Below are 26,068 nucleotides of genomic sequence, written 5' to 3' on the forward strand. Positions count from 1 at the left end.
GATACTGTGGAATAAAACCTGCTAATTAAATTTTACAAGGAAAGGGTAGTCCTGGGCTACAAACCATTTTTAGCCACATATTGATACCCATTATTTAAATAGGTGGTGTCCAGTAATCTAAAATGACTAAACCTCCACTAAGCCATGAAGAAATGACCATAAATTAAAGTTGAGCATACCTGAAGGAAAGTGCTCATTGATCGGCCAGTTGTCCACTTGTAAGGTCGCATTTCCGCCATTCCTGGTGAATCGAACCAAATGGTATTTGCCATCATTTACCGCTGTTGTCAACTCCTTAACACTGATGTCCACCGTCCCAATGTTGAAGGTCACGCCTACTTTCCCTTGCTCCTGAAGAAGACACAGAAGGAGGGAAGTGAGCGAAAAATCAATAAACCATTTACTCAGCATTGCACTTAATGCTTTTTATATAGTTGACAGAAAGTCTTAGATAGTCCTAAAATGGCTAGGCCGAAATTATTTGTAATAACTGCACTCAAAATAAAACTCTAAATTATTTTGAGGTTACACAGGCTTTTAATGAGCATAACAGTAGACCTGTTGACACTGTTCTATTTTCACAGATGGGGAATGCAGAATTACGGCCGTAACCCTCTGAATCATTGTTTAAATGAATTCATTTAACACATTTTTATCATCATTATTTACCATCACTACAATGATTAAGGGTGGGGATAGATACATCAAGTCCGAAGACACGATAAAGTCCCCGGCAGTTATTGCCAGCTCATTTTATGAGAGTACCGCTTATGTTGTCTGTTGCGACACCAGCCAAATGTGAAAATACCAACACCCGGTCGAACACGCCTCTGCGCAGATTTGTTATGCGCATCACACCTGATTTGCGGCAGACATGAAAAAAGAGCCCTCAATCTACTATAGGGGTCTAAAATATTGGCTGAAAGTCTCTTATATGGTGTTATCTAATGCGCGGTCGCGGTGGCTGATCAGCCATGGACTGGAGAGCAACTGGAAGTCCACAGGCTTATTTTAGTAAAAGGAAACAAAAACAGTGGGCATCTCGGCGCTACCACGCGTCATGATAACCCTTAAACATCCCAAGCGTCAAAAACATTGATGGCCAAACCGAAAAAGTGCTGCATAGGCACAACAAAAATAAGGAGGCGCCACCCTGTGGCGCAGTGCCACACTGCGGATTGTTACAGTTAGCAGTAGCAATGTCGTTGGTACAGTGTAACTAATATATCAGATGAATAACAAAAAGGCACTAATCAGCACCACCTTCTTCATTATAGGACCGTTAAGTGATAAAAAAAAAATAGGCTGTTACCTAGCACAGTGATTGCATAAGCAATTCTCTATGTTCCTTACAAACTGTATGAACACTCCAGCAAATCTTTGTCTGCCTCTCACTACCTTCAACTACTTCAATTTCTTGGGCTGTCAAGTGTGTTTTTATTGTGCTGCCTTGCATATTCCGGTATGTGACAAGAAAAATAGAAGACAAGAAAAATATGCACGAGAGGGAGCAACCGGTTTTCTGTGCCATTTGTTCTAATCCCCTGCAGGGAATCTTTGTTTAATTGCCACCTTGTACAAGTCAGAAGCTAAGCGACTGTTTCTCATGACAAAATCGACATTACAAAGGCTTGCAAAAAGGGGCAGACGCACGTTTAACTGATCCGCAGGGACGCCGTTTCAGAGCGGCTAACAGTCGCCAAACAGACCCTAACCATATTAAGCTGTACGAAAAGGTACTTGTCACAATTTAAAATGACAGAACACTTAAACCCGCCGACCCCTGTTTAATGTTGAATGCTCTTTGGTATTACAAGAGCATTTAATAAGGCCAACGTTCAATATATTTAACCATTAGAGTCCATTAGGCTTTACCTCCTCTTATATCATTGTCTAATATGATACTAAAACCATCTGCTAGTAAAAGGGAACTGTAGCACACAGTAATAAATGAAGTTCATCATTCGGCATACAGTAGTTCAAAAACACAGATCACTACTTACATGTGTTTTACAGCTATACGAGAGCACTAAAGCTCTTGGAAGCGTCTATTTTTGTACAAGGCACCCGTTTTTGGAGACAGAAATTCTGAAGGGCAAACAGGCTGAAAAGTGTTTTAAGGGACCTGTGAGTCCATTTAAAAGTTGATTTTTAGGCACAGGTGCTGTTATTTAAAGCACAGTTAAACGAAGAAGCTAGGAAAATACAGGATGCAATCACTGTATTTCCCTAATTTCTTTAAAGTCTTCAAACTGCAAAGGTAGTCAACACACCTGCAGAGCATTTAATACCTCATTTGTAATTAAAATCTCTTAGCTTCTCTCCTCTGAAAAATAATTTCAGAAAGGACATAAGTACACAAATGGTAAATGGCAGACAAAGGCTCAAAGTGGTGGGTGCACTTAAAAGTCTCCGTCAATGAGATTGCAAATGGGTTCTTAATTTGAGCAGCCTTTATAACTACAGCAACAGACACATGCGCACAATAAAAGCAGAATGTGCTTAAAGTGAGATTGCACACTTAAATGCAAATGCAATGTGAAAAGTAGTTATTGTTGCCGTGGACGCTAACTACATTATCCACTTTATTTTGACTTAACATAATGGATTCTCCTTGTTCTTTCTGTGGATGAACACCGTGTTTTTATCGAGTATCTCAATTGGCGGTTTAAATCGTCCTTCAAAACATTGTTGGAACGGGAAGCCATTAATATGAGATCTGCTCGATGTGTCTTTGTTCCCAACAAGTTCACTTTTTAAAATGTAAATAACATTTTAATAAAAACATCTACACAGTAAATTCTATAGAGTAAATTTGACTCTAGAGTGGGAACAAATAGACTCCGTTTTAGAGTAACATTTACACTTGGAAGAGAGTAAAATAAAGAATTGAAAAAAATATATAATAAAAGTGACTCAAGCTTGGTAGACAGCCAATCTACTCCCTGAGCCACGCAGCTTCTGCTATGTTTTAGTCCAGTGGTTCTCAACCGTGGTCCTCGAGTACAGCCTGTTTTCCATGTCACTCTCAGCCAACACAGGTGTTTCAAACGATCAGCTAATCAGCAAGCTCTGCATGAGGCCTGATAACTATTGTCAGCTGTGTTGGCTGTGGGAGACATGGAAAACAGGTTGGATAGGGGTTGAGAACCAGTGTGTTAGTATATCGCTCGTGTCAGCTGGAATCTTCCTAACTCGAGAGGGACCAAATAGTTTTACTGTATAGGCTAAGAGATCATTTTTGGTCTCTTGGAGATAAGCAAACAGTAGGAGAGTCTATTTGGTCCCACTCTAAATAGAGTCAAATTTACTCGACATAATTTACTGTGTAGGCACTAGGCAGTGCATCAATGCCTTCGTCATTACTTCGCTGTTGGCCTCTGACACCGTCAAACAAACTTGGACGCTGAAGCAGAGAAACAAACCATCCTAGGCTAGCTTAGCGATAGCTAGTACAGTAGACACAACATAAATTGACATCACATTTAAAACTTCACCAACATTGGCCAGTGAACGGTGAGATATCCTGGAGGTGAAAGTAAGTTAATTTCAATTAAAAGGAAAATCTTTCTGTGGGTTGACGTGGATGAGTCAGCACCATACAGTCTTGGTACACTCGGCTTGGCGAAGCACTTGAGACGACATGCGGTGTCTATAAAGTGCAATAATTTACCATGATGATAAAGTTGGATCTTTTATTTTTTGGACTATAAACTGTTTTTCAGCAAAAGTACAATTAGCAATCCGTTCCATTGTAGACATTACTAAGTTCCCCCTCTGGACAGAAGGAAATATGTGCTGTTGTGCAGAGTTCCTTCTGTCCTTCCCTCGTTACTCTGTGGTCAGGCCCACTCCCACACCTCTGCCCTCCCACACTGCACCAATGTTTGATTGACAGATCCAATTATGCTTTTTATTGGCCCGTCACTACCACGGTGGGCCAGCACTTCATTGTCTCCAGAGCAAAGGCTTTTGTTCCCTACTTCTCTTTAGTGGAAAAGATGATGGCCGCAATTCAAGCCGTACACAACATATGGCAAGGACAAAACAGAACAGTTGGGAAAACTTTTTGTTATGATTGTTTACATTGTACAGTATGTGAAGTGTGTCTAATATTTTGACGAGCCTGTTATATTCAGCGTAACAAACACCGACACGTGTAATTCCAGTGAGTAAATCCTCCATCCGACTGCTTTGAGCTGGCTCTGACTTGTTGGCACAAGAAGCCTCTGTGGTCCCACGTGACCCGACACACACTGTCATCAGTAATCAGGCCCGGCGCAATCCAATTCAATGGCGATCAATGCCTCCGACACATGGAGTGCCGCGGGCGGAGTGAGAAAGAGCGGATCAGTTAAAGCAGCGCTGGCCGATCCTTCAGACAGCTATCTCAGCTTTTAGCAGACAGCCACTGCACAGAGATGAGCTGCGCACAATGGACTCCATCCCCGGCTGGCTGAATGGTCCTTTCGCAAAGCCGCACACCCTGATACGCAACTGTTTTTTGTGGAGGTGAAAAGATGAAAACACCAAGAAGAAATGATCACTACTCTCAAAAACAGTTGGGTCAAAATTAACCCAAATTGGGTCATAAAGGGACGGGACCCAACTTTGTAGGTTTTTAAATCAACCCAAAAAAGTTGGTTCAAATGAATAATCCACAAACCAATCGAAGGTTAAATGAATAACCTGCAAAACAACCCCAAAATTGGGTTGATGTCTTTGTTATTAATTTAATATGACTCAACATTTGAGGCTAAATTCCTAAAAAAGTTGGGTTGGTTCATTTTTACCCAATTCAATTGGGTAACCAATCCAAGGTTAAATGAATAACCCGCAAAACAACCCCAAAATTGGGTTGATTTCAAGGTTATTAATTTAATATGACCCAACATTTGGGGCTAAATACCTCAAAAAGTTGAGTTGGTTCATTTTTTTACCCAATTCAATAAAGTTATTCAATTTACCTAAAATGTTGGTCCAAATGAATAACCCAAACCCAAAGGGTTGATTTGTGGGTTATTTATTTGACCCAACTTTATGGGCTCAATACCTCAAAAAGTTTGGTCAAATGAATATCCCACAAAACATCAAATTTAGGGGTTGTTTTGTGGGCTATTATTTTATTTGACCCAACCTTTTGGGTTAAATAACTAAAAAAGTTGGGTTGGTCTATTCTTGACCCAATTTCGGTTACGTTTGACCCAACTGTTTTTAGAGTGTACGTGCCGGATATCCTCAAGGAGACGATGCATTGATAGACTTTAAGGTCAAAAGCATGTTATTAAAGTGAGAGTTTTTCCTCCCCCCCACAAAAAAGGTATTGCATTGCAATCAAACTTTGATTGAAATCTGGTACGAGTTGTAGCGGGATGACTCCAGTGGATCTATATGAGGTCTCTGGTGGCAGGAAGGAAGATGCGATATCAAGAATGCGAACATTCAAACATCCCCGGGGTGGGAGTTTGGGTTACATATCCAACATTTCATCTGACAGAACCTCCCAAGTAAGCTTGTGTGGTCAGGGGCCGTCATAACCGGATAACGCAGGCAGTGGAAGTCAAATCAATAGACTGGACAAAGTGCGGCACAGTTAGATTGATGGACCTGGCCTTCACGGTGCTAAAGCTATTCGTCTTCACTAATTGACAGAGGGAACTCAGACTGTACAGTGATTTGGTCATGCGCACGCATGGCAGATATTTGCACAAAGGGTAGTGTGCTGCGTGCGCTTGCCCTTTACACAGTGCCGAACGTATTAACTACATCCTTGAATGTATAAAAACTAAAGTGACAAAAGTGAAAACTTCCTTCACATTGAGAGATTGTTTGTGTTCAAGGAGATTTCAAATACAACAGACAAAAAAGTTTGTATAAAAACCTTGGGGAGGCATCGAGCTATGAAAATATTTTCAATTGCAGCATCCACGTAAAATTGAACAAATAACCCAAGAAAAGCAGCAATATTAAATGATGAATATGACGTGCATTGAATGATTTATTCAAAGGCAAATAAAGTGGACTTTATCGAGCGGTTTTGAAAAGAATGGTAGCAAATCATACAAAAGTTAACCATTAGATTTTCAGGAGCAGACCATTTTACCTGTTTTAAAACCTTCTAGTACAACTTGCTGTGCTACAATATTCAATATTTACCCTAAAAAAGGTCATAATGTCAAGGTAGTTATGGAAAATTATTTAATTTCCAGCATATCATTGGGATTAGCATCTATCAACCACACATTGCGCTCTACCTACCACCTACCTATATACCGGTACTATATATGTTAGGGGTGAAACAAAAACAGATTTGTGTTTTATTTGTCTGAAAGTTGCGAGTGCATTGACTCGAACCAAATCAAATTGGACCAATTTGAAATATATTGAGATGCATATCAAATCGTCTTTTATTGGAGAGATACGTAAAATGACAACAAAAAATCATACCCTCTCAAAATGAGCGGTACCATATCCAATTGAATCTTAATCCCACTCTGAGTCCGAATCAAATCATTCCACTTTCAAATTGAACTGTTGAATCATTTTGCACCCTACATATCGAAAACCATCAAATCGTCTTTTGTGGAGAGATGCACACCCCATATATATATATATATATATATATATATATATACACACACATTTTAATGTTAGTTTTAGTTTTTTTAAAGCATTTTCGTTTTTATTTTATTTCATTAATGAAATAGTTTTTTTTTTTTTTTTAGTTTTAGTTTTTTAGTTTTCGTTACCTAAAATAACCTAGCTTACCACATATGTATCAAAGACAGCTAAGCAATGTCAGTGTGTTACGACAGTGATTTGAAATGCATTCTTATTAAACAAAAACATGCTCCAGCAAAAGTGATTAATAGGAGCAAACATGGCTTTACGTCAGGCTGTCATGTGCGCTAATAAAATAAGCACTTCTCTCATTAACGATGAAGTGTTTCCATGCATTCATTCGCACACTCCTAATTGTCTGCAGAGCTGCGAGATTTGATGTGAAGACAGCGGGCACCCAGGTTCTGCTGCCTGTAAAATATTGATCACCCCTAAAAGAAGCGAGGGATCCAGCACAAGCTATATTTCACACCTGAGAGCGCCGAGAACTTCATCAAGTGGACGGGAACAAAATGGCTTCCACTTGGCTTTACTTAGTGCTACTGTTAGGTAACCTTCTAGCGGCAATAATGTCAGTGCCTCGGAGTGCCAGCTAGTGTTAGCTCAGATTTGAGGGGCAAGAATTACTGCATTTTTAATTCAAACACAAGAAGCATTGCCGGCGAAGGTAACGGCTTTGACTCCTGCACTCGGGCTCAATGTCAAAGTGGCAGGCTCGCACTTTGATCCTCCGCCACCGAATATGAATCGCACAGGGTCAGCCTTATCAATTATTTACAGCTATTCTCTCTCCATTTCCTGTTTGTCTGCTCTTGTGGCTGTAACTTGCTCTGACACTAATGGCGGACCGCCTGGTGAAAACATTTATCAGTGTTAGCGCAGAATCCTCTCCAGCGCTACATTATCACTCTCAGCCTTTTGGAACATTCCAGTCGCGAGTGTGCGCCGATCTTAATCCGCATTAACTTACTTTACTGTACGTGTCTTGGCTGCAAGTGAAGTCCTTGAAGAAACTTTGCTTGTGGAAACTGCCAAAGATTTCAAGTGCAATTTACTTCATCTAGCAATTTTTTGTCCTTTGCAGCCATGTTTGTTCCCCTCAAGTGTGTTTCCTCCGAGGTTGCCTTAAAAATCAACCTTCATAAGTGTGCATTCCATTTATGCTGATAGTTGCGCTGTTGTTTGATCGCGTTGCGATGTATGGAGGACCAAACCTGCCAAAATTAAAAATAAATAAATGACTAAATAAATAAATAATAAACAAAAATGGAAATAAAAACAACTCATATACATATATATATATATATATATATATATAGAGTTGTTTTTATTTCCATTTATGTTTATTATTTATTTATTTAGTCATTTATTTATTTATATATATAGTTGTTTTTATTTCCATTTATATTTAATTTTTGTATTTAATTTTTGAATTACATTTTTTTTATATCCGTTTTTATTTTCGCATGTATTTATTTATTTTGTCATTTATTTATGTTTAATTTGAGCAGTTTTGGTCCTCCATAGTGATGGTTTAAAATGGGACTAAAACAGTGCCGGCGTTAGTCTTGGCAACAGACGGCTGCTGGTAACTTGTCTCGATGAAACTACTATCCTTCATCTCATCTGCCGGGGTGTCACATATGAAGGTACAAGGCAAAAACTTAGAAGCCAGAATAAGAACGGCAAAGTAATCTTTCTGTAGGAAAGATTATGATTGGGAGGAGGAGTCTTCTGAGGTGACAAGAGGTAATAATCGACAGAGAAAGTGAAGCATTAGACACTCCACTACAATCCTTTGAACCTTTTTTTCCCCCTCCTCATTTCAATCCGTCTTTTATAGTCCGCTGAAGATGAGATTGATTTGATTTTGATTTAAAATTCATTTACTTGAAGGCTTTCAGTGATAACATCAATTTGTGGCTCCCCATTTGCATGAAGCAATGGATACATCCACTGCTGCTGCTCACATTCAGATTGTTTACGCAGAAATAAATTCAACTAAGGAGGATACATATTGCAATTCCATACAGAGCTGAAATGCATTGCCACTGCTGTTGGGGAAGCACGTGAATAAAGTTATGGAAAATGCACAAAAAAGCATGCACTTTTGAGTCCTTAGTAATGTCAAAAATTATGTGAGAGAAAAAAAAAAGTTCTAACTTTGATGGGTCTACTTCCACATACGTATATATAACTTATTTATATGGAATATAACTCCAGTAGGACTCTGAGGTCTGCAGACTCAAGTTAATTAGTGGAGCCCAGAGTTCCAGATTTTTTTTATATATATATATATATATATATATATATATATATATATATATTAATTGTATATGAACAATATTGAAGTTATCAAACTCTGGGCAAAATTTACTTTTTACTGCTGAAAGCGGCTCAATGAGTCAAGTATCCCTTTAAAATTGCATGTACAATTACAAACAAAAACTGACACGGGAAGAGAAAAGACTACCCTAAAGGTTAGTTTGTTCTTTTTGGGTTAACTATAGAGCAATGTATGAGGACATACAAAACTTTTCGTTATATGTGCTATGCATTTCATTTTTGATACAACCCATCAAAATAAATAAAAACATGACCTTGTAATAGAACATTTTCTGACAAACAAACGCCATGCAAGACTATCGATGCATTATTTGTTCGCATTGCGCTGTAGCAGGCCAAAATGGGTGTAAAGCAGCAGCAGAGTTCAACTCCTTTCACGTCTCCTGTGGCGAGTGCCCAGACGCCAAGCTGAGCACCATACGCCGTCGCTGTTTGCTTGGCGGCCGTGCCGGCATGACGCTGGTCAGCGGGCCAAGTTTTGCTTTGCATCGATTTAAATGATCTCATATTCATAAAGGCATCTCTTGCTTGAGAGCTACATTCAAGTCAACTCCCTGATGACTCGTTCAAATAAGCGCCATTGTTTTAAGAGTGGGTTGCTGGCTTCTTATTACGCAATCTGCTATTCAAATAGACTGATTTCATGCATTTTTAAGGGTGAAGACTCAAGAGTGGGACAAGTCGGCCTACCAGAGCCCCTGCTGCTTAACAAACAGCATCTCATATCTCATCTCAGCAGCTGTCTAAATGTGTCACTTCTGTTTCGAAATACTTCCGCACAAGTTTGAAAGCACAAGTGAAAGGATGGCATCATCAAAATCAGGCTTGATTATAAATTTGACAGCTAACAAGAAGAATCCTTACATTACAACAGTGTTTGAGTATGTAACCGGCACCTCTAATAAGAGATACAGGGGAGAATGTAGGTCGCTCTGTCCCTTTTAATTCAAAGAACATAGATGCAAGTGGCCTATTTCTTGATTATGTTGGACACTTTCAGGGCAGGCTGTCATCAAACTACTCTCCTCGAAACTTCAATGTACGTTCAAACTATGAGGCAAAAAAAAAAGGTTTTATTTATGCACTCTGAAATAATTTTGTCTCTTAAAATTCTTCCGGGGCGTGCTTGTCCCTCCTTGTCAGTTATTTTTTTCTCCTGGCTGTGTCATAAAAGGAATTACTTGTCATGAAATTAATTGGCTCAAAAGTAATAAGGCACCAGGCATTTTTAAAGGCAATTTTCTTGTTCATAAAATGAAAGTGCGGAAGATAAGTGCGTATCACAAGGCTGAGCAGATAGCGCACGTTGCTGCTTGGCTCGCTCCCAGTTAACAAGGAAGCCTGCAGAGAGGAGGCATGAAATGTGATTGCGATGCAAGTAGATGCCAATGTCATTACAAATACTATTAATGCTAAATCAAGCGCTGCATAATTGATTGTGGCGCCGCCGCGAATGTTGCCAATCGTGCATGGGTGCACGTAATCCGTGTAAACAGGTTGGAGTACAAAAATGTTCAAACGGGAATTTTGTAAGAACTTATACAAATAAATAAGGATAGTGTTGTGGTCATTTCCAAGGAGGGATAATTGTTTAAGCAACATCAGTGAGTTCATGTGACTATTATGGCAGCAATGTACTCCTAACTACACAAACACTCAGTAGAAGGCTCAAGGTAAGGCAGGACGAGGCAGCATATAGCACATTTCATACACAAGACTGATTCAAAGCTAAAAGAGCGCAACTTTGGAAAAATTATTACACAAATGCTTTAAAGCTCATGTTCATTCACAGAGATCTAGTTTTTTTTATGTTTTAAGAATGCAGACATTAAATCTCAGGTACATATTTGTATGTGTTTTAAATTTTTAAATACAGTATAGGTAATTGGAAGTAGGGCATAGTTTTTTTTAATCTGAATTTAAAAGCATTTACAATTGGGGCTAACTGAACACTTTTGGCAACATATTCCACTTGTGTGCAGCATAACAGCTAAATGCTGCGTCACCATTTTTGCTTTTAACTGACTCGAGTCTGCAGACCTCAGAGCCCTACTGGGTTTATATTCAATTCACAATTAAGGCCGGATCAGGCCCGCGAGATGATTTTGTAAAGTTAAATAAATATTAGTAATGTCAGACCAATTAATCAATCGGCCACAATCAAAACATATCAATTCATAATTTCATAAGCAATCCTCAAAGGTGCAATGGAATTTGCACACGGAATTGCCTTGGATGTCATTATTTTACTCATAACCTAAAGTTATGGTTTGTTTGAATAAAAATAATAAAAATAAAATCATAGACCGACATAAACATGTTAAATATAACAACAATTCAATTACTGGTAACATAAACCATATGACAAAGATTACCGTCCTTATAACTTCATTAACTGCGCCACACAATGCATTCTGGGAACAATATATATCCAAAACAGGTAGCTATAACACGTTCGGAACTCATACAGGAAAAGTGTTGCCGCGTCCCATTTGCATTTGTGTTTTTTTGGGGGGGGGAACAATATAATTACAGTTGAACCCCACATTTTAGGGCTGGCCAACAAACAGCAAAAATCTGCGTATAATTGGCGGCTATCGTTTTAAAATTATGTACCATGCTTTTACTAATCCAGCCCACTTGATGATATATATTCCTCCATGTGGCCCCTGAGTTAATATGAGTTTGACACCCCTGAACCATTCTCCTCTCACATCGCTCTTCTGTCGATATGAGATGAGGAAAAGAGCCCTTAACACACTGGAAAATATCTACTTTTGTAAACACTGCCATGTTACACTTACAATATTTCAGTGTTCATTTATCACATGTGACAATTTGGGTACAGATTTTAGAAAGCATCATGGATTTTGATAATAATCAGGAAAAACAACATTCACATGTATAATATAGAACCAACTATATACAGTATCGAAACGTATTTTCCTTATAAGATAATTAATTATAATTGTAATTGTAATACTATTAACTAACTAATGATTTATCAGAAGAAATACAATTCCCTGAAAAGATAGATGGTTCACAACCAATCATTTCATGGGATAAAGGTCACGAGGGAGTTAGCCCCGCCCCCTGTCTGTGGTGGGAATCCCCAAAACAAGTCTGCTTGCACACACAGCGTCTGCTCTGTTGAAAACATTTGAGCATTTGTTTTCCAATCGAAGCATCTAACAGGAAAATTGACTCATTTGGCACCTCAGTGGTAGCCTGACCATATCAGGTACGTGTGTCACGCGCCAAGTTTTTATTATTATTATTTTTTTAAACAAACTACAGCGACTTGGAGCGGAAAGCGTGTCGAGCATGTAGCATAACCCGAATGGGAGTGCTAGTTAGCCAGCTATGCTAATGCTTTTCCGCGTTCGTTCTTCTGCTCAATAATGCGGTGATATAATGCACAGAAATTCATTTAAAAGCCGGAAACAAGCGATCGAATGAATGGTGCAATGCAGCTCGGTGCATACAGTGATTGAGTGAGAGTTTTTTCATCGAACTATTTGGATATTTATATCTGGCTGGCTGCTACTGGGCCCTCAATAATCATTTTCGTTGCAAGCATGGTAATGATTTTATCGGAATGACAAATAAACATCACCTTGAACTGGCCTGATAGCCGAGCAAGAGCGACGAGTTTTTGTTTTTTTTGCCGACACAAATACGATTCATTTTCATATCGTTTAGCTGTATTGTTTTGGCTCGACGGACAAATAACCCCCCCCCCCCAATACAAAACAAAAACAACCCCGGAGTTCTTCTCTTCTGGGATTTGTTTTATTTCTCCTGATATCAAACGAGCTGTTTTTTAACATTAACTGCATCATCTTCCACGAAATACACAAGTTATCTTTATAGTTTCTAGACAACAGGGTAGTCAAAACACCCTAAGCAGGTTTTATAGCACTTGTTTTTATTTTATTTTTTTTAAGGTGTTGAAACACATTACACTTACCATATAATGTACCATCCCTCTATAATTAAAGTAAATACCCCATCCACACACAATAAATAAACTGACATTTTTTGACTTTAGCCACAGGTGCTTCTACTCAACAGGTGGAGACGAGCTCGTTTACCTGCTGGTTGAGTAGAAGCACCTGTGGCCTAAACCAATCTGTATCAGTTTTTTTTCCCTTTCTTTCTGGACCTTAATTCCCCAACCCTGCTCACAATATACATCATATATATCGTCCCCAGAGATGTCAATTTTAAAATCAACCTATGGTTGTCACTTTTTCTTGTTTTAAAAAGCAGGATTGAAGCAAACTGACATTCAGTAATCTTCCACACACAAAAAAATGGGGTGAAGCTGAGCTTTTTTAGTGAAATTTAGTCAAAATGTGCTGCCATTCAAAATGAGACTAAACCGCAAAAAACAAAAACCTGCCACTTGCGATGGAGGGGAGGGTTTATGTAATCTCTCCCAGACTCTAATAACACAACATGTTTTAAAAAAATAAAATAAAAAGTAGCACTGAACTGCATTAAAACACAATAACACGCAAAAGGATGTGTATGTATACTGTTCAGGGTTTCCCCCAGTGCTTTATAGGGTTAGAATTTGGCGCTGGCCCCCCCCAACATTGAAACCCTGTGTAATTATAGTGAAAACAGGCTTTTACAGTATATTAGAAATATAAATATACATCATTATAGGATAATCTTTTGAACTAATGTTTCCATGCCATCTTTCTCATTCTCTTGATATTAAGGATGGAGCCCAGCCTGAACGACTTGTCTCTGAGCCAGGGCTTCCTGAATAGCCAGGAGTCCTTCAGTGATATGTGGCAAGCTTAGTAAGTTCCTTTTTTTATTCTCCAAGGTAACATTTGAGAATGTGAAAACGGACGCTTGCATTTTGCTTTCTACCCCTAGCATGACTCCATCCGTCCCTGAGAATAATGACCTGCCCGATTTGACCCAGGTAACGGTGCTCGATCTGCTTTTCCCTTGTCTGCAAAACTCATGTCTTTTTTTCTTTCTTTTTCTTTTCTAACCCTCTTGAAGCTCAATGGCTCGCCATCCCAATTTGATGTGAATTTCTTCAACGTGTCGGTGGAGGCGCTCACCAGCGAAGGCGTGCCCCCACCGGCCTCCACCGTGCCGGTCACCAAAGACCATCCCGGGGAATATGACTTCTTGCTACGCTTCCAAAAGTCTGGAACAGCGAAGTCGGTAACATCGACTGTAAGTCCCAAGCGTAAACCTCTAAGATTAAAAGTACAGCCATGGTATTTGCTTGTTTGCACAAGATGGCTGAGTTTTAATTTTGACTTTTGGGATCTGCACAATAAAAGTTGTCATGATCTCATGCTTATTTTACTTTTTTTATTTTTTATTTTGCTGCATGACCAAACTCGGGTGGGGATGAGGGGGGGAAAGTTAGTGGCTTTGTTTGTAATAACTAGCAGGAGAAAATATGTTTTGGTTATTTAAAAAATCATTAGAATTAAAATTAATTATATTAACTATACTAATTTCCCCCTAAAAATAAGTTAAGAAGTATATGCAAAACAGATATTATGATTTTTATAAATGTATTTTGATAATGTAAGAGTTCAAAAAACTCTCCCCATAAAAAGTCTAAAAAGAGACTGGAGAAAAATCCCAAACTTTTGGACCCTGAATGTTCTGAATTTAACCATCCTCATATGCTTAAAAAAATATACTAATCAAAATTAAAACCCCTAAATTGTCTAAAATATGTTTACAAATATTTACATACAAAAAAAATGTATTTTACTGCTTTTTATTCAAATGGCATTCGACTTTGAAGCTTCCACTGTCTGTGGCAGCGGCCCGAGACAAAAGGTTGCTGCCAAGGAGCGTAATCCGCACCTCCCTCACTCCGGATAGTTTTGAATGCTAACGTTCAACAGGCAAGTATGTGAAACATATTACCAAATACACTTTATGTAACAAAAAATCTTACCTCAATTTTTATATTCCAAACCGCGTTTTTGTTTCTCTCTCACTGAGCCATTGATTCTCATTCATTCTTATGAAGTTGCATCATTCTCTTCCCCCCCCCAATGTAAGCCAATGGCGTCACTTGTGACGCAAGCCGTAGTGTGCTCTGGTTGGCTCTCTTTTTGTCAAGTTAGGCTGATCTGGCCCCTAAAGTTACCTCCCACTTCCATCTCTGTCTGTGACTTGATGGCAAGAGCTGAACATGACGGGACATGTTCCCTCACTGCCTTTGCGCAGCACGCAAAGGGTTAAAATGGACTTTGGCGAGGTTAAAAAAAAAAGTGTGTTTCCTGTCAGTTTTCAGTGACGCTGAATAAACTCTACTGCCAGCTGGCTAAAACCACCCCCGTGGAAGTTCTGGTTAGCAAAGAGCCGCCGGCGGGAGCCATCTTCAGAGCCATGGCGGTCTACAAGAAAACTGAGCATGTAGCCGAGGTGGTTCGTCGATGCCCCCATCACCAGAACCAGGATGGTAAGTCTACATGGTAGAAGGGACGGCTGGGATATATATATATCATATATTAATGGACACATTTTATTCTTAAATTTCAAAATGAATACACATTTGTTTTTATCCATGTATAATGTTAAATTAATTTGTGGTAAATTGTAAATTAATAATAATAATAATAATTATAAATCAAGTTTTAAAAATGAGTGTGTTAAGAGCCATGGGTGAAAAAAAACAACTTAGTCAGTCGTTTTTAATTTAATCTGCATGCAAAATAACCTACATGGCTAATGGGCTTCATTCTACACCAAAACATAATTTTTTAACAAAACAGGCCCATCGTCTATCCAGGATTTTTTTTCTTGTTACATTGTTAACATTTAATCTTGTTGAGACATAATGCTGCAAGGCTCCCGCAGAGTACATTTTTCATACAGTTGAAGTGTCTGAGAGATTTGCTCTCAAGATATTTTTTACATTTATTATTTAATCATTTGTCAAACTTATATTATTTATTTGCGAAACTATATTTTATATTATTTATTTGCGAAACACCATTTTATATTTAATAATTTGTAAAACAGTTTATATTTAATAATTTGTAAAACATTTTATATTATTTAATAATTTGTAAAACATTTTATATTATTTAATAATTTGTAAAACATTTTATATTATTTAATAATTTGTAAAACATTTTATATTAAATCATTTGTAAAACTATATTTTATTTGTAAAACTATTTTATATTATCTATGTGTACAACTATTATTATTTAATCATTTGTAAAACTATTTTTTATTATTTAATTATCTGTAAATCTATAATTTAATTAGTTGTAAACAATTATATTTAATTTTGTTAACTTTATTATTTTATTTGTAAAACTGTTATATTAAATTATTTGTAAAACCATATTTTAGATTGTGTAAAAATTTATCAAATCATTTGTGAAACTATTTTATATTTGATCATTTGTGAAACTATTTTATATTTGATCATTTGTGAAACTATTTTATATTTGATCATTTGTGAAACTATTTTATATTTGATCATTTGTGAAACTATTTTATATTTGATCATTTGTGAAACTATTTTATATTATTTGATCATTTGTAAGCTATATTTTATCATTTATAAAACTATATTTTTAAATCATCATTTGTAAAACTATATTTTATGTAATTTAATCATTTGTTAAACTAACGGACCACGTGGGGACGGACCACCAAACTGTGTGGGGGGAAAAAATCTGAAATTGTCTTGTAATATGTTGACCTCTAGCCACAGAGAACAGCCAGCACTTGATCCGAATGGAGGGCAGCCAGAGGGTGCAGTATTTCGAGGACGTGAACACCAAGAGGCAGAGCGTGACCGTTCCCTACGAGCCCCCCCAGGTACTTCACAAATAACTCCCCAAGTTAAACTGTCACCTTCGTCGGAGTGAACAGTAACTTCACGTATATAAATAAATTCACCATTGAACAATCTGCCAACAGTAAGAAAGAGTTGTTTAACGATGTTTCCCCCGTCGTCCCCCATGATAACAAAAACCCCACAAATATTCTCTGTTTCTTAGTTGGGCTCTGAGATGACAACCATCCTGCTGAGTTTCATGTGCAACAGCTCCTGCATGGGGGGTATGAACCGCCGGGCCATTCAGACCATTCTAACTCTGGAGACCCTTGAGTAGGTTTTTGTGCTTGGATTGTGTTGAACCATGTCCCCCTCCCCTCCCTACTCTTGCAATTTCCCATTCATTACTGCCATTATTATCATCCGCTGTCCTTCCCAGTGGAGTGATTTTGGGCCGAAGATGTTTTGAGGTGCGCATTTGCGCATGTCCCGGCCGGGATCGCAAAACTGAAGAGGAGAACCACACGCGGAGCGAAAATGGCACCAAGCAAACCAAAAAACGAAGTAGGTGTTCAAAATGGCTTCTTGGGCACCCCCCCCCCCCCCCCCTGCATTTCAAAATTGTTTCCCCTCGTGTCCACAGAGAGCACCCCAGCAGCGACAAGCGCCCCCGCTAAGAGGCCCAATCCCACCTCCAGCGTGGAGGGAGATGACGATGACATTTATTATTTGCCAGTAAGTCACCACGCACAGAGCTGAAATTTCAACGTCATTTCATTATTTCATCATTTTAAACGTCCGATTTTCCTGCAGATTCGAGGACGTGCCGTTTATGATGCATTTAAGCAGTTCTATGAAACCCTGCATGGGCAGCAGAAAAAAGGGTAAGAACTTAACAAGCAGTGAACCACGTGTCTTTTAAAGTGAAATATTTGTAATTCATTTTGCCCATCTGTAATTTGTCGATTATGAGTGAAAGAAGGAAGTCATTAAGCCAAGTCATCATAGGCTCATTTTGGCCAGTTCTTGGGGTCCTTTGAACTTTTTTTTTTGGTAAATTTGATCCCCAAAGCCAGTTTCAGTCAGTTAAGCTACAGTAGGCATATATACATACATGGAACCACACAAAAATAGTCTCACAAAGACTGTCAGTCGTTTTGATTCAAAGTAGCCATTTTTGGGCATTCTTTTAATTTTTTATTCTCTGCCTTAAAGCCAGTTTTACATAGCAACCTGCAATTTGGTACCAGAACGACCAAATAAAGTCCCCTCCGTATTGGAACGGCAAGGTCAACTCTTTTTGTTGTTGCGGTTGGGTTTCTTTCAGATCAAAACATGAATGAGAGAAGTTCAGAATTTCAGCTTTTATTTCATGTTACTTGCATCTGAAAGTGTTAAAACAAGTCAGCCCAACGTTTGTGCTGATCGATTCTTCACTCTTGTAGAAAATGGTTTGCTTTTCTCCCATAGATAGTTTCTGGAAATGCAATTTTCACAGGTGAAATCCAAAAATAATCTAATGTTTAAGCAATCAATCTGAAAGGCAACACCTCAACTAGAAACAGTCACATGTTCCAATACTTTTGCTCACTTTAAAAGTGGGTGGGGTCAAACATAAGGTGCTCTGTCCTCAATTATTTAGCACATCTTGCCGTTCCAATACTTTTGGAGGAGAATAAGTCAGCCATTTTGGCTTTCAAGTGCTCCTTTAGTGAAAAAACTTGTTCTTGAGATTTTGGCAGATTGCTCAAAAATTTGGAGGCATTTAGTGAATCCAGAGAGCAACTTTTACGAGCACTGTATGGTGGCAGTGAACTTAATTCAACCAATGTCACAGTAAGCAAGTCTTATAAATATTTTTTGTCGATTCATTCTCCTTTCTTAACTGCAGAAAAAAGGAGAATGGTATGCAGGATCAGGACGTGCCCGTGGGAATTGGGAAACGTCGAATGTTGAAAGAAGAGCGCAGTGATGACACGGAATAAAAAGTTTGCCCCCCTCCCGAAAAAAAAAGAAGCTAACTATGTTGGGGGAGTCTCAGTTTGTACTGTTATTTTTCTATGTATTCAATCGTTCCATTTTTTGTTTTCATCAATTTTGTTTTTGTTTTTTATACTGTTGTCTGAAAAGTATCCAGGTAGGGTGCATCAAATTTAAATGGGATTTCTTTATTTGAAAATCTGAATTTGGCTGGCATTGCATTTTGTTCCAATGATCAAAAAAGTGACTTATATTGAAATTTAGGGGTGCCACAAAGCACACAAACTTTTGCAAATTTTAAATAACATTTCCACTTTTGTCCATAAGACGCCCCCATAATCAACATTACCAAAAAGTTCCTTAGTGTTACTTCAAATGTAATTATTTTGTAAAAGTAAAAAAAAAAAAAACACAACACAACAGACATGATGATAAAATGCAATAAGACTATACATACCCAACTGAAACAATGCAGATAACTTCAGTTTCTTGAGAAGCAGACTTTTGTTTTATCTCACATCGCTTTGGCACCCATTGACCACAATTTACTAATAATATATGGTGGCACCTCTAAACCATCATATATTGGAGAAATATTTTGAATGTGTAATTTCTAGATTGGAACTCTTTTATGTTCCCAGCCATATAAAAACAATTTTTTTTGATGCACCCTAGTGCCCAGTCCTCCGTTTGGAGCAGTTGTTTTTCTTTGTTACGCGGACTTTTCTATTTCTACAATGTAGCTGTGGATAGGACTCCACTGAAAAATAAACTTGAACTGAAAAAAAAAAGAAACGCTTGTTGGTGACATTTAATTTATTGTCAAAATGATGATGTGCGGCGCCATCCATGCCGTAGATTAAAATTATTGTGCAGCCCCGTCATCTTAAAAATTTGTTCTGGTTATATGTTAACCTATGTCAGATTTTTTGGGGGGTCAAAACCAGTTGCATGTGAAAGTTGATGCTCATAAACAAAATCCATGTTATGTCTACATTTCAGGGTCAAGTTATCATTAGAGATTAAATATTTACTATTCATCACAGTAACGTTTCCGTTGGTCGCTGTGTGCGCTCATTAACATGATCGGTGTCTTCACAGATCACTTTTTTTTTTTTAATTATAACAAGCAAATGTTTGATCAAACTGGTAGCCTTTAACATTAATTAGTAAACAAAAAAAGTACTGGTAGCTCTGTTTCAGAAAGGTTGGTGACCCTTTGTCTAGAGTACTGTATACATATAATACGTACAAATATATGTACAGTATAATATACGGTAAGCACCAAACCAATGTATATATTTCTGTTTTTTTGCAAGTGTGTCGCAATCCTAAATGTTCATGGTCGCATACCGTAAGCTCCTGTTGCTAAGAGTGATTCAGTGCAATTTTTCCTGGAGTGCGTAAGAACAATATGGCTGGATAAGTTGATTTGTATGGATGCCTGCCTCTCTTTGATCTTCGAGTATCATGTGGCACAGATGGGTGTTAATGTCTTGGCCCCTTTTATAATCTTGATGGAAGGGGTTTTGTGTGCCAGCCCATCTGCAGCAGCAACCCATAGTGCACTATCACTACCTTACTACAGCCTCCAGCAAAGGTGAAAGATCTTCTTCAAATTAGAAATCCATGCGGGAAGAAAACCCATGCTTTTGATATGTACCGGTTAAAAGTCAACATCAATCTATATATATATATATATATATATATATATATCTATATATATATATCTATATATATATATATCTATATATATATATCTATATATATATATATATATATATATATATATATATATATATATATATATATCTATATATATAAAATTATTTTTTTCTTTTTTCTTTCTTTCAAGCAGTCACTATTGTGGGAAAGAAGCATTCACGCGGACACACGCAAACAAAAATGTTGCTGGGTTCAAATTCTGGCTGCAGCTACCTCAGTCATCCGGAAAATCAATAGGTAGATCTTGCAACGTTGAACAAAAGTATCCCAGAAGATCAGTTTATGCAAGGGAGCTGTATCGATCAATCTGTACATCGTCCTTGGCTTTTTTATTTATTTTTCTTTCTTTCTTTTTTTTTTTTTTTTAAACATGTTGGGTCAAATATAATTTTTTAATTAATTGGCTTCTTGTTTGGTCATAGAGGGGGAAGCAAGGTGTTGCTTAACTTGATGCTGCAGTGGGACAATTGTGTGTGTCTAAGGCAAGTTTATCTGTCATAGAAGAAACTTAAACCGTCGTCTCCTGAAGGGAGATTAGACACACGACACCAATTCGGGCCTCATCTCTGACTTTCATCCGCTCGCTACAAAAGCAACAACGTTCCATCTGTCCCATCACTGTCCTCCTGCAACTTGCCATCCTCTTTGCCAGGTTGTGCTCTACTGAGCCAAGGCTGAGAACAGGTTATACACTAGTTGTCAAGTGGGGCAGGAATCACAGCACATATTGCAAAAATAAAATATATGTATATTGGGGGTGGGAATCTTTGAATGTCTCACGATTCGATTTGATTCCGATTTTTGGGTGTGCGATTCGATTCAGAATTGATTTTCGGTTAGGAACGATTTTTGATACACAATGATTTGATTGACAATGATTTTTGCTATAATTCATAGATGTTCAAGGAATCGTAATGATCTACTCCAGTCTGACTCGCTAATGCTATTTAGTGCGCTACTCGCTGCACTTTTATTACTCAAAAGAACGGCTCCACGCTGCAAAAAACAACTTTTATTGGAATAACTTGATCGTGACTTTTTCCTTCTACTCTCTAATGTGGGTACAACTTAACAGTGTATCAAACCGCGTGGACCCACACTGCCCCTAAGTGGCCAAATCAGGTACAACATGAACAGCGCTCCCAATAAAGGCACACACAAACAAAGGGAAGACAATATAATTTTTTTTTTTTTTAAATAAAAGCGATTTTGGGACATTTAAAATAGATTCAGAATCGTACTAAATGAGAATCGATTTTTTGGCACACCCCTAATGTATATGTTATATGAAACTGAATTTCGAATCGCTACTGCCACCGGTGGCTGAAAAATGAAACTGCATTTTCCCTTCACATACACAATGCACGGACATCCGCGGACAGATGGTGGGAAATTCGAACTCGAATCCTGTCTGAAAACTATTAGCTCGAGGTTTGTGGGAGTTCCCATTATACACAGCTAAAGTGTTAATCTACTAATTAAAAAAAAAATTCAGTCATAAATGGTCAAATCAAAAAGGCTATTGTTAAGTGCAACTTTAAGGCAGATTGAGCAGTAGCAATGATAATCTTTAAAATTCTATTTAAACCTAATTTGTATTGAAGCAACAGAGGATAACTGCTAATTAGCATATCATCCAAATTGCATGCTGATTGCCGCAATCAGACTCAGTTTAATGAAAATGAACCTCAAATGACCTCAAAACATGTCAACAGCCAAATTTTTACCATAATAAAAAGCCTCCACTTTTTAGGTGTTTTCACAAAACATGCAATGCTTTTAAAATGGTATACACGGGTTCAGGAGCATCAAATTAAGGATGTGTTGGTCATGCTGTAAACTACATTGTTTTGTGTTGTTCCAATCGTCTTTCATTGCCTTCTCTCTATGTTCTAAAGGTGGAATGATAGACATGATCCATTGGCTATTTTATTATCATGGAGTTCAAAATGTTGCTATCGCTTCATCATTGGTGCACAAACACAACGCTCCCTTGGAGGCTTTTTCCGAGCAAATGCAATGAGTCACGAGGCCCTTCTTCGCTCCAAATGGCATTATTTGCTGTCCAGGCAGAAAGAAGCCTGCTGGAAAACGGCCAGCACAAGTTAAAGCCACGCTACAGCACAGCAACTTCTTACTTCCTTGAAATGTGCCTCATTGCATCATCTGCGTCTCAAGATGTTGCAAACATGCTCGTTGTCATGTTAAAATGACTGCGTCAGACATTTTTTTGCAGTTCATATGAATGCACACAGCAATTCAGTCGAACCGTATGAAAATGAAAGGAAGCCCACTGAACATATTGTATAACCAACAACCCACACGGCTATACACACTGTTGCTAAAGAAAAGGTCACAAGGTTTTTGGGGTTAGAATTACATTGAAGGGCTTTCACCGCTGTGGCGTCATGGTCACTGACCTGACAGGAAATCTGTATGGGCATATAAGCAAGAGAAATGAGAAAACTGAGAATAAGAGAACTGGAACTTGCTTTTTTCCCCTTTCTTGACAGTAACAGTGTTTGAGAGAGAGAGAGAGAGAGAGGGGGGGGAGAGCGAGAGACAGACAGAGAGAGGGGGGAGGGAAAGAGACTGGGAGGGAAAGAGAGAGACGGTGGGAGGGAGAGAGGGAGGGTGGAAGAGAGAGAGAGAGAGAGAGAGAGAGAGAAAGACTGGGAGGGAGGGAAGGAAGGAGAGAGAGACACACACAAAGACTGTGAGGGAGAGAAGGAGGAGAGAAAGACTGAGAGGGACAGAGACGGAGGAGGAGAGAGAGACAGAGGGAGGGGGAGAGCGAGGGAGAGAGACAGAGACAAAGAGAGAGAGAGAGACAGAGACTGGGAGGGAGAGAGAGAGAGAGACAGAGAGAGGGGGGAGGGGCCAAGGGGGGAGAGGGAGACAGACTGAGAGGGAGGGAGAGAGAAGGGAGAGAAAGACTGAGAAGGAGAGAGACAGAGACAGAGGGAAGGAGAGAGCGAGGGAGAGAGACAGAGAGATCGAGACAGAGAGAGAGACAGAGAGAGAGACAGATAGAGAGAGAGACAGAGACTGGGAGGGAGAGACACAGAGAGATAGAGAGAGAGACAGACAAAGAGAGAGAGAAAGAAAGAAAGAAAGACTGGGAAGGAGAGAGAGAGACACACAGACAGAGAGACAGACACTGCAGGGAGAGACAGAGAGACAGACAGAGGGGGAGGGGGAGAGAGAGGGAGGATGGGAGAGGGGAAGTAAGAGAGAGAGACAGAGACTGGGAGGAAGGGAGGGAGAGCGAGGGAGAGACAGAGACTGACTGAGAAGGAGAGAGAGAAGAGAGAGAAAGACTGAGAGGGAGAGAGACAGAGAGAGAGAAAGAAAGAGAGAGAGAATGGCTAAGGGCAGACGAGTAGCAGGACAAGAGATGGTAAGATAGAAGACTTGACTGTCATGTTCTTGGCCATCTGCCCCGACCGTTTGAGGATCAATACAGGACAAACATTCTATAACCATCTGCGACCCGGCGTTTCTAATAATTCTCTATAATCTCCATCCAGCTGGAAATATAGCATCTTTTATCTTCATAGATGCGTTTTCTGATCATGCCTGCCTTGCGAAAGCCCATTTTGTCTCCTCGGCAATGGAGCTTTGTCGCGCTGAGAGTCAATAACATGCAGATTAAGTCGACTAAATTGCACAGGTACTCATTTTCACATTCACCCTTCATCTCTGATGGCGTGTCACAGGGTATTCTTTCATTTTAACCGCAAGAATGGGGAAAAACAACTTCCAAGCATTTCCCACATAATCCTCAGTGAATGCATTTGCAGTGCGTACATATTGTACTGTATGCGCATAAGATGTGTATGTGCTTCGGAGTGAAACGATCTGGCACGAGGTTTAGCAGTGTGAGAGGCATCTGCGAGATGTATTTCCAAATGTTGACATTCATCACTTGAGCAGGCCCAAATGCATCTCATCATTCTTGTTGTTGAGAATCCAAAAGGGAGTCAATTTGTGAAAATGGGAGTCTTTTCTCCCCTTCCGGTGCTCTGCCTTCCTCTCTTGTGAAAGCTCAAGTGACTGCAGAGAGTTTAGAATTCCGAGAAAGGATTTACGAGTATTTGGAAATGAGATGGCACCCTGTTGTGTGTTTGTGTGAGATTCGCTGACTGTGTGTTGGATGCAGCTCAATCGCACCTATCTTTTTTGAGGCTGCTCGTTTATCGCTCAGGAAAATATTGGAAAGTGTTTGGAGTTGGCTAAAAAAAAAAAGACATTATGTCATGTTGTATCCCAGCACTTATCCTCCTGATAACTTCTACTTCTAATCTTTTATTTTTTTGAACAAATATTTTTTTCTTTAAAAAAAAAGAAGAGCGATAATTTAAAAAAAAATTGTAATTAATCGCATGATTAATCACAAATTTTATATCTGGTCTAAATGTACAATATTTTTTTCCCTAGGTTTTGTTAACGAAAGTGGATTTTTTTGTTTAACTAATAGAAATAGTTAAAATGAATTTTTGACGTCTATAGCCGTCAATGGCAGTGAATGAGTTAACCAGAATCCTGTGTCACTTTGTGGCTAAAGGTAAAATTATTGTCGGTTATTGCGCCTTTGGTGCTGTAAATTCAGGGACAGACCGATAATCGGCCAGACCGACATTGGGCATTTTGACGAATATCGGTATATAATTTAATATCGGCCAATAAAAGGTAAATGATAATCTAAAACCATTTTAATCTCAGGGAACTATTTATTAAAATGTTCAGTTAACTTTATAAGAGATGCTGCTGACCCTGGGAAATTTCAGAACTTTTTGTTTTTGTATGACAATAAAACGTGAAAGTTTAAGATTTCAGGTATTTTTAAATTTTCGAGAAAATAAATTACTGTAGAAAACTACAGAGAGCTTTGGTATTTACTTGTTTAAGTTTCCATTTAACTTTTTTAGATGTACTGATAACCTTGGGAGCTCCCTGAATTTTTTTTAGTCTATTGTCTAAGATAAAAAATAAATACTAATACTACATTTTGAAAAGTCTGAAAAATTGTTCAATAAGCAATAATGCTTTAAGACTTTACAATAAAGTAAAAATTGGCATTTGTATTTTTCAGTTTTTTGACGCAATTATCCCCCCCCTCCTCACACACACACACACACACACACCCCCACACACACACACACACACACACACACACACACACACACACACACACACACACACACACACACACACACACACACACTGAAAATGAATATCGGTTTCAAATATCGGTTATCGGCCTCCTTGACTACTAATAATCGGCATCGGTATCACCCTGAAAAAAACGTATGGGACTATCTCTACTGTAAACAGTAAATCCTTGTTGTGTGGCATGTCACATGCTAAACTAGCAAGCTAGCTCAGCACAGGATCAAACGGAGGGTTTGTTGCTGTGAGAGGCGGCAATAGGCTGTATTTTTTATTATGTATATTTTCTTTATTTATATAGATAAGCTCATTGTTGAACACGTACAATCCACATTTACATACTGTTTCCCAAAACTTGAAAACTTGAATTGATAAACCCAGATTTGTTTGCTTTATTGTTGTAATTTGATTTAAGACTTACTAATGTTT

General features: G+C 38.5%; 2 protein-coding genes across 16 annotated transcripts in view; one reads left to right on the plus strand and one right to left on the minus strand.

The window, feature by feature from the left end:
* nrxn3b (neurexin 3b) overlaps positions 1-26,068 on the minus strand; it is a 266,978-nt gene that overhangs the window by 36,955 nt on the left and 203,955 nt on the right. For all 15 annotated transcript variants that reach the window (XR_015091007.1, XR_015091006.1, XM_086061874.1 and 12 more), the window contains one exon: positions 180-351. Coding sequence is in view for 13 of the 15 variants with exons in the window: in XM_086061874.1 (XP_085918000.1) it covers positions 180-351 (172 nt within the window). In the remaining 2 variants the exon portion in view is untranslated. The remainder of the gene's footprint in view (positions 1-179; positions 352-26,068) is intronic.
* On the plus strand, positions 12,069-19,536 carry tp53 (tumor protein p53). The gene is made up of 11 exons (XM_086061878.1): positions 12,069-12,208; positions 13,698-13,781; positions 13,861-13,909; positions 13,993-14,172; positions 15,253-15,427; positions 16,691-16,803; positions 16,986-17,095; positions 17,202-17,326; positions 17,406-17,497; positions 17,576-17,646; positions 18,654-19,536. Exons 2-11 carry the CDS (start codon positions 13,699-13,701, stop codon positions 18,745-18,747), a joined length of 1,092 nt encoding a protein of 363 aa, XP_085918004.1. The 5' UTR covers positions 12,069-12,208; position 13,698; the 3' UTR covers positions 18,748-19,536.

The sequence above is a fragment of the Leptonotus elevatus genome, chromosome 18, assembly GCF_054856555.1.
Source record: "Leptonotus elevatus isolate MCC_2025b chromosome 18, RoL_Lele_1.0, whole genome shotgun sequence".
In the NCBI taxonomy this organism is placed as follows: domain Eukaryota; kingdom Metazoa; phylum Chordata; class Actinopteri; order Syngnathiformes; family Syngnathidae; genus Leptonotus; species Leptonotus elevatus.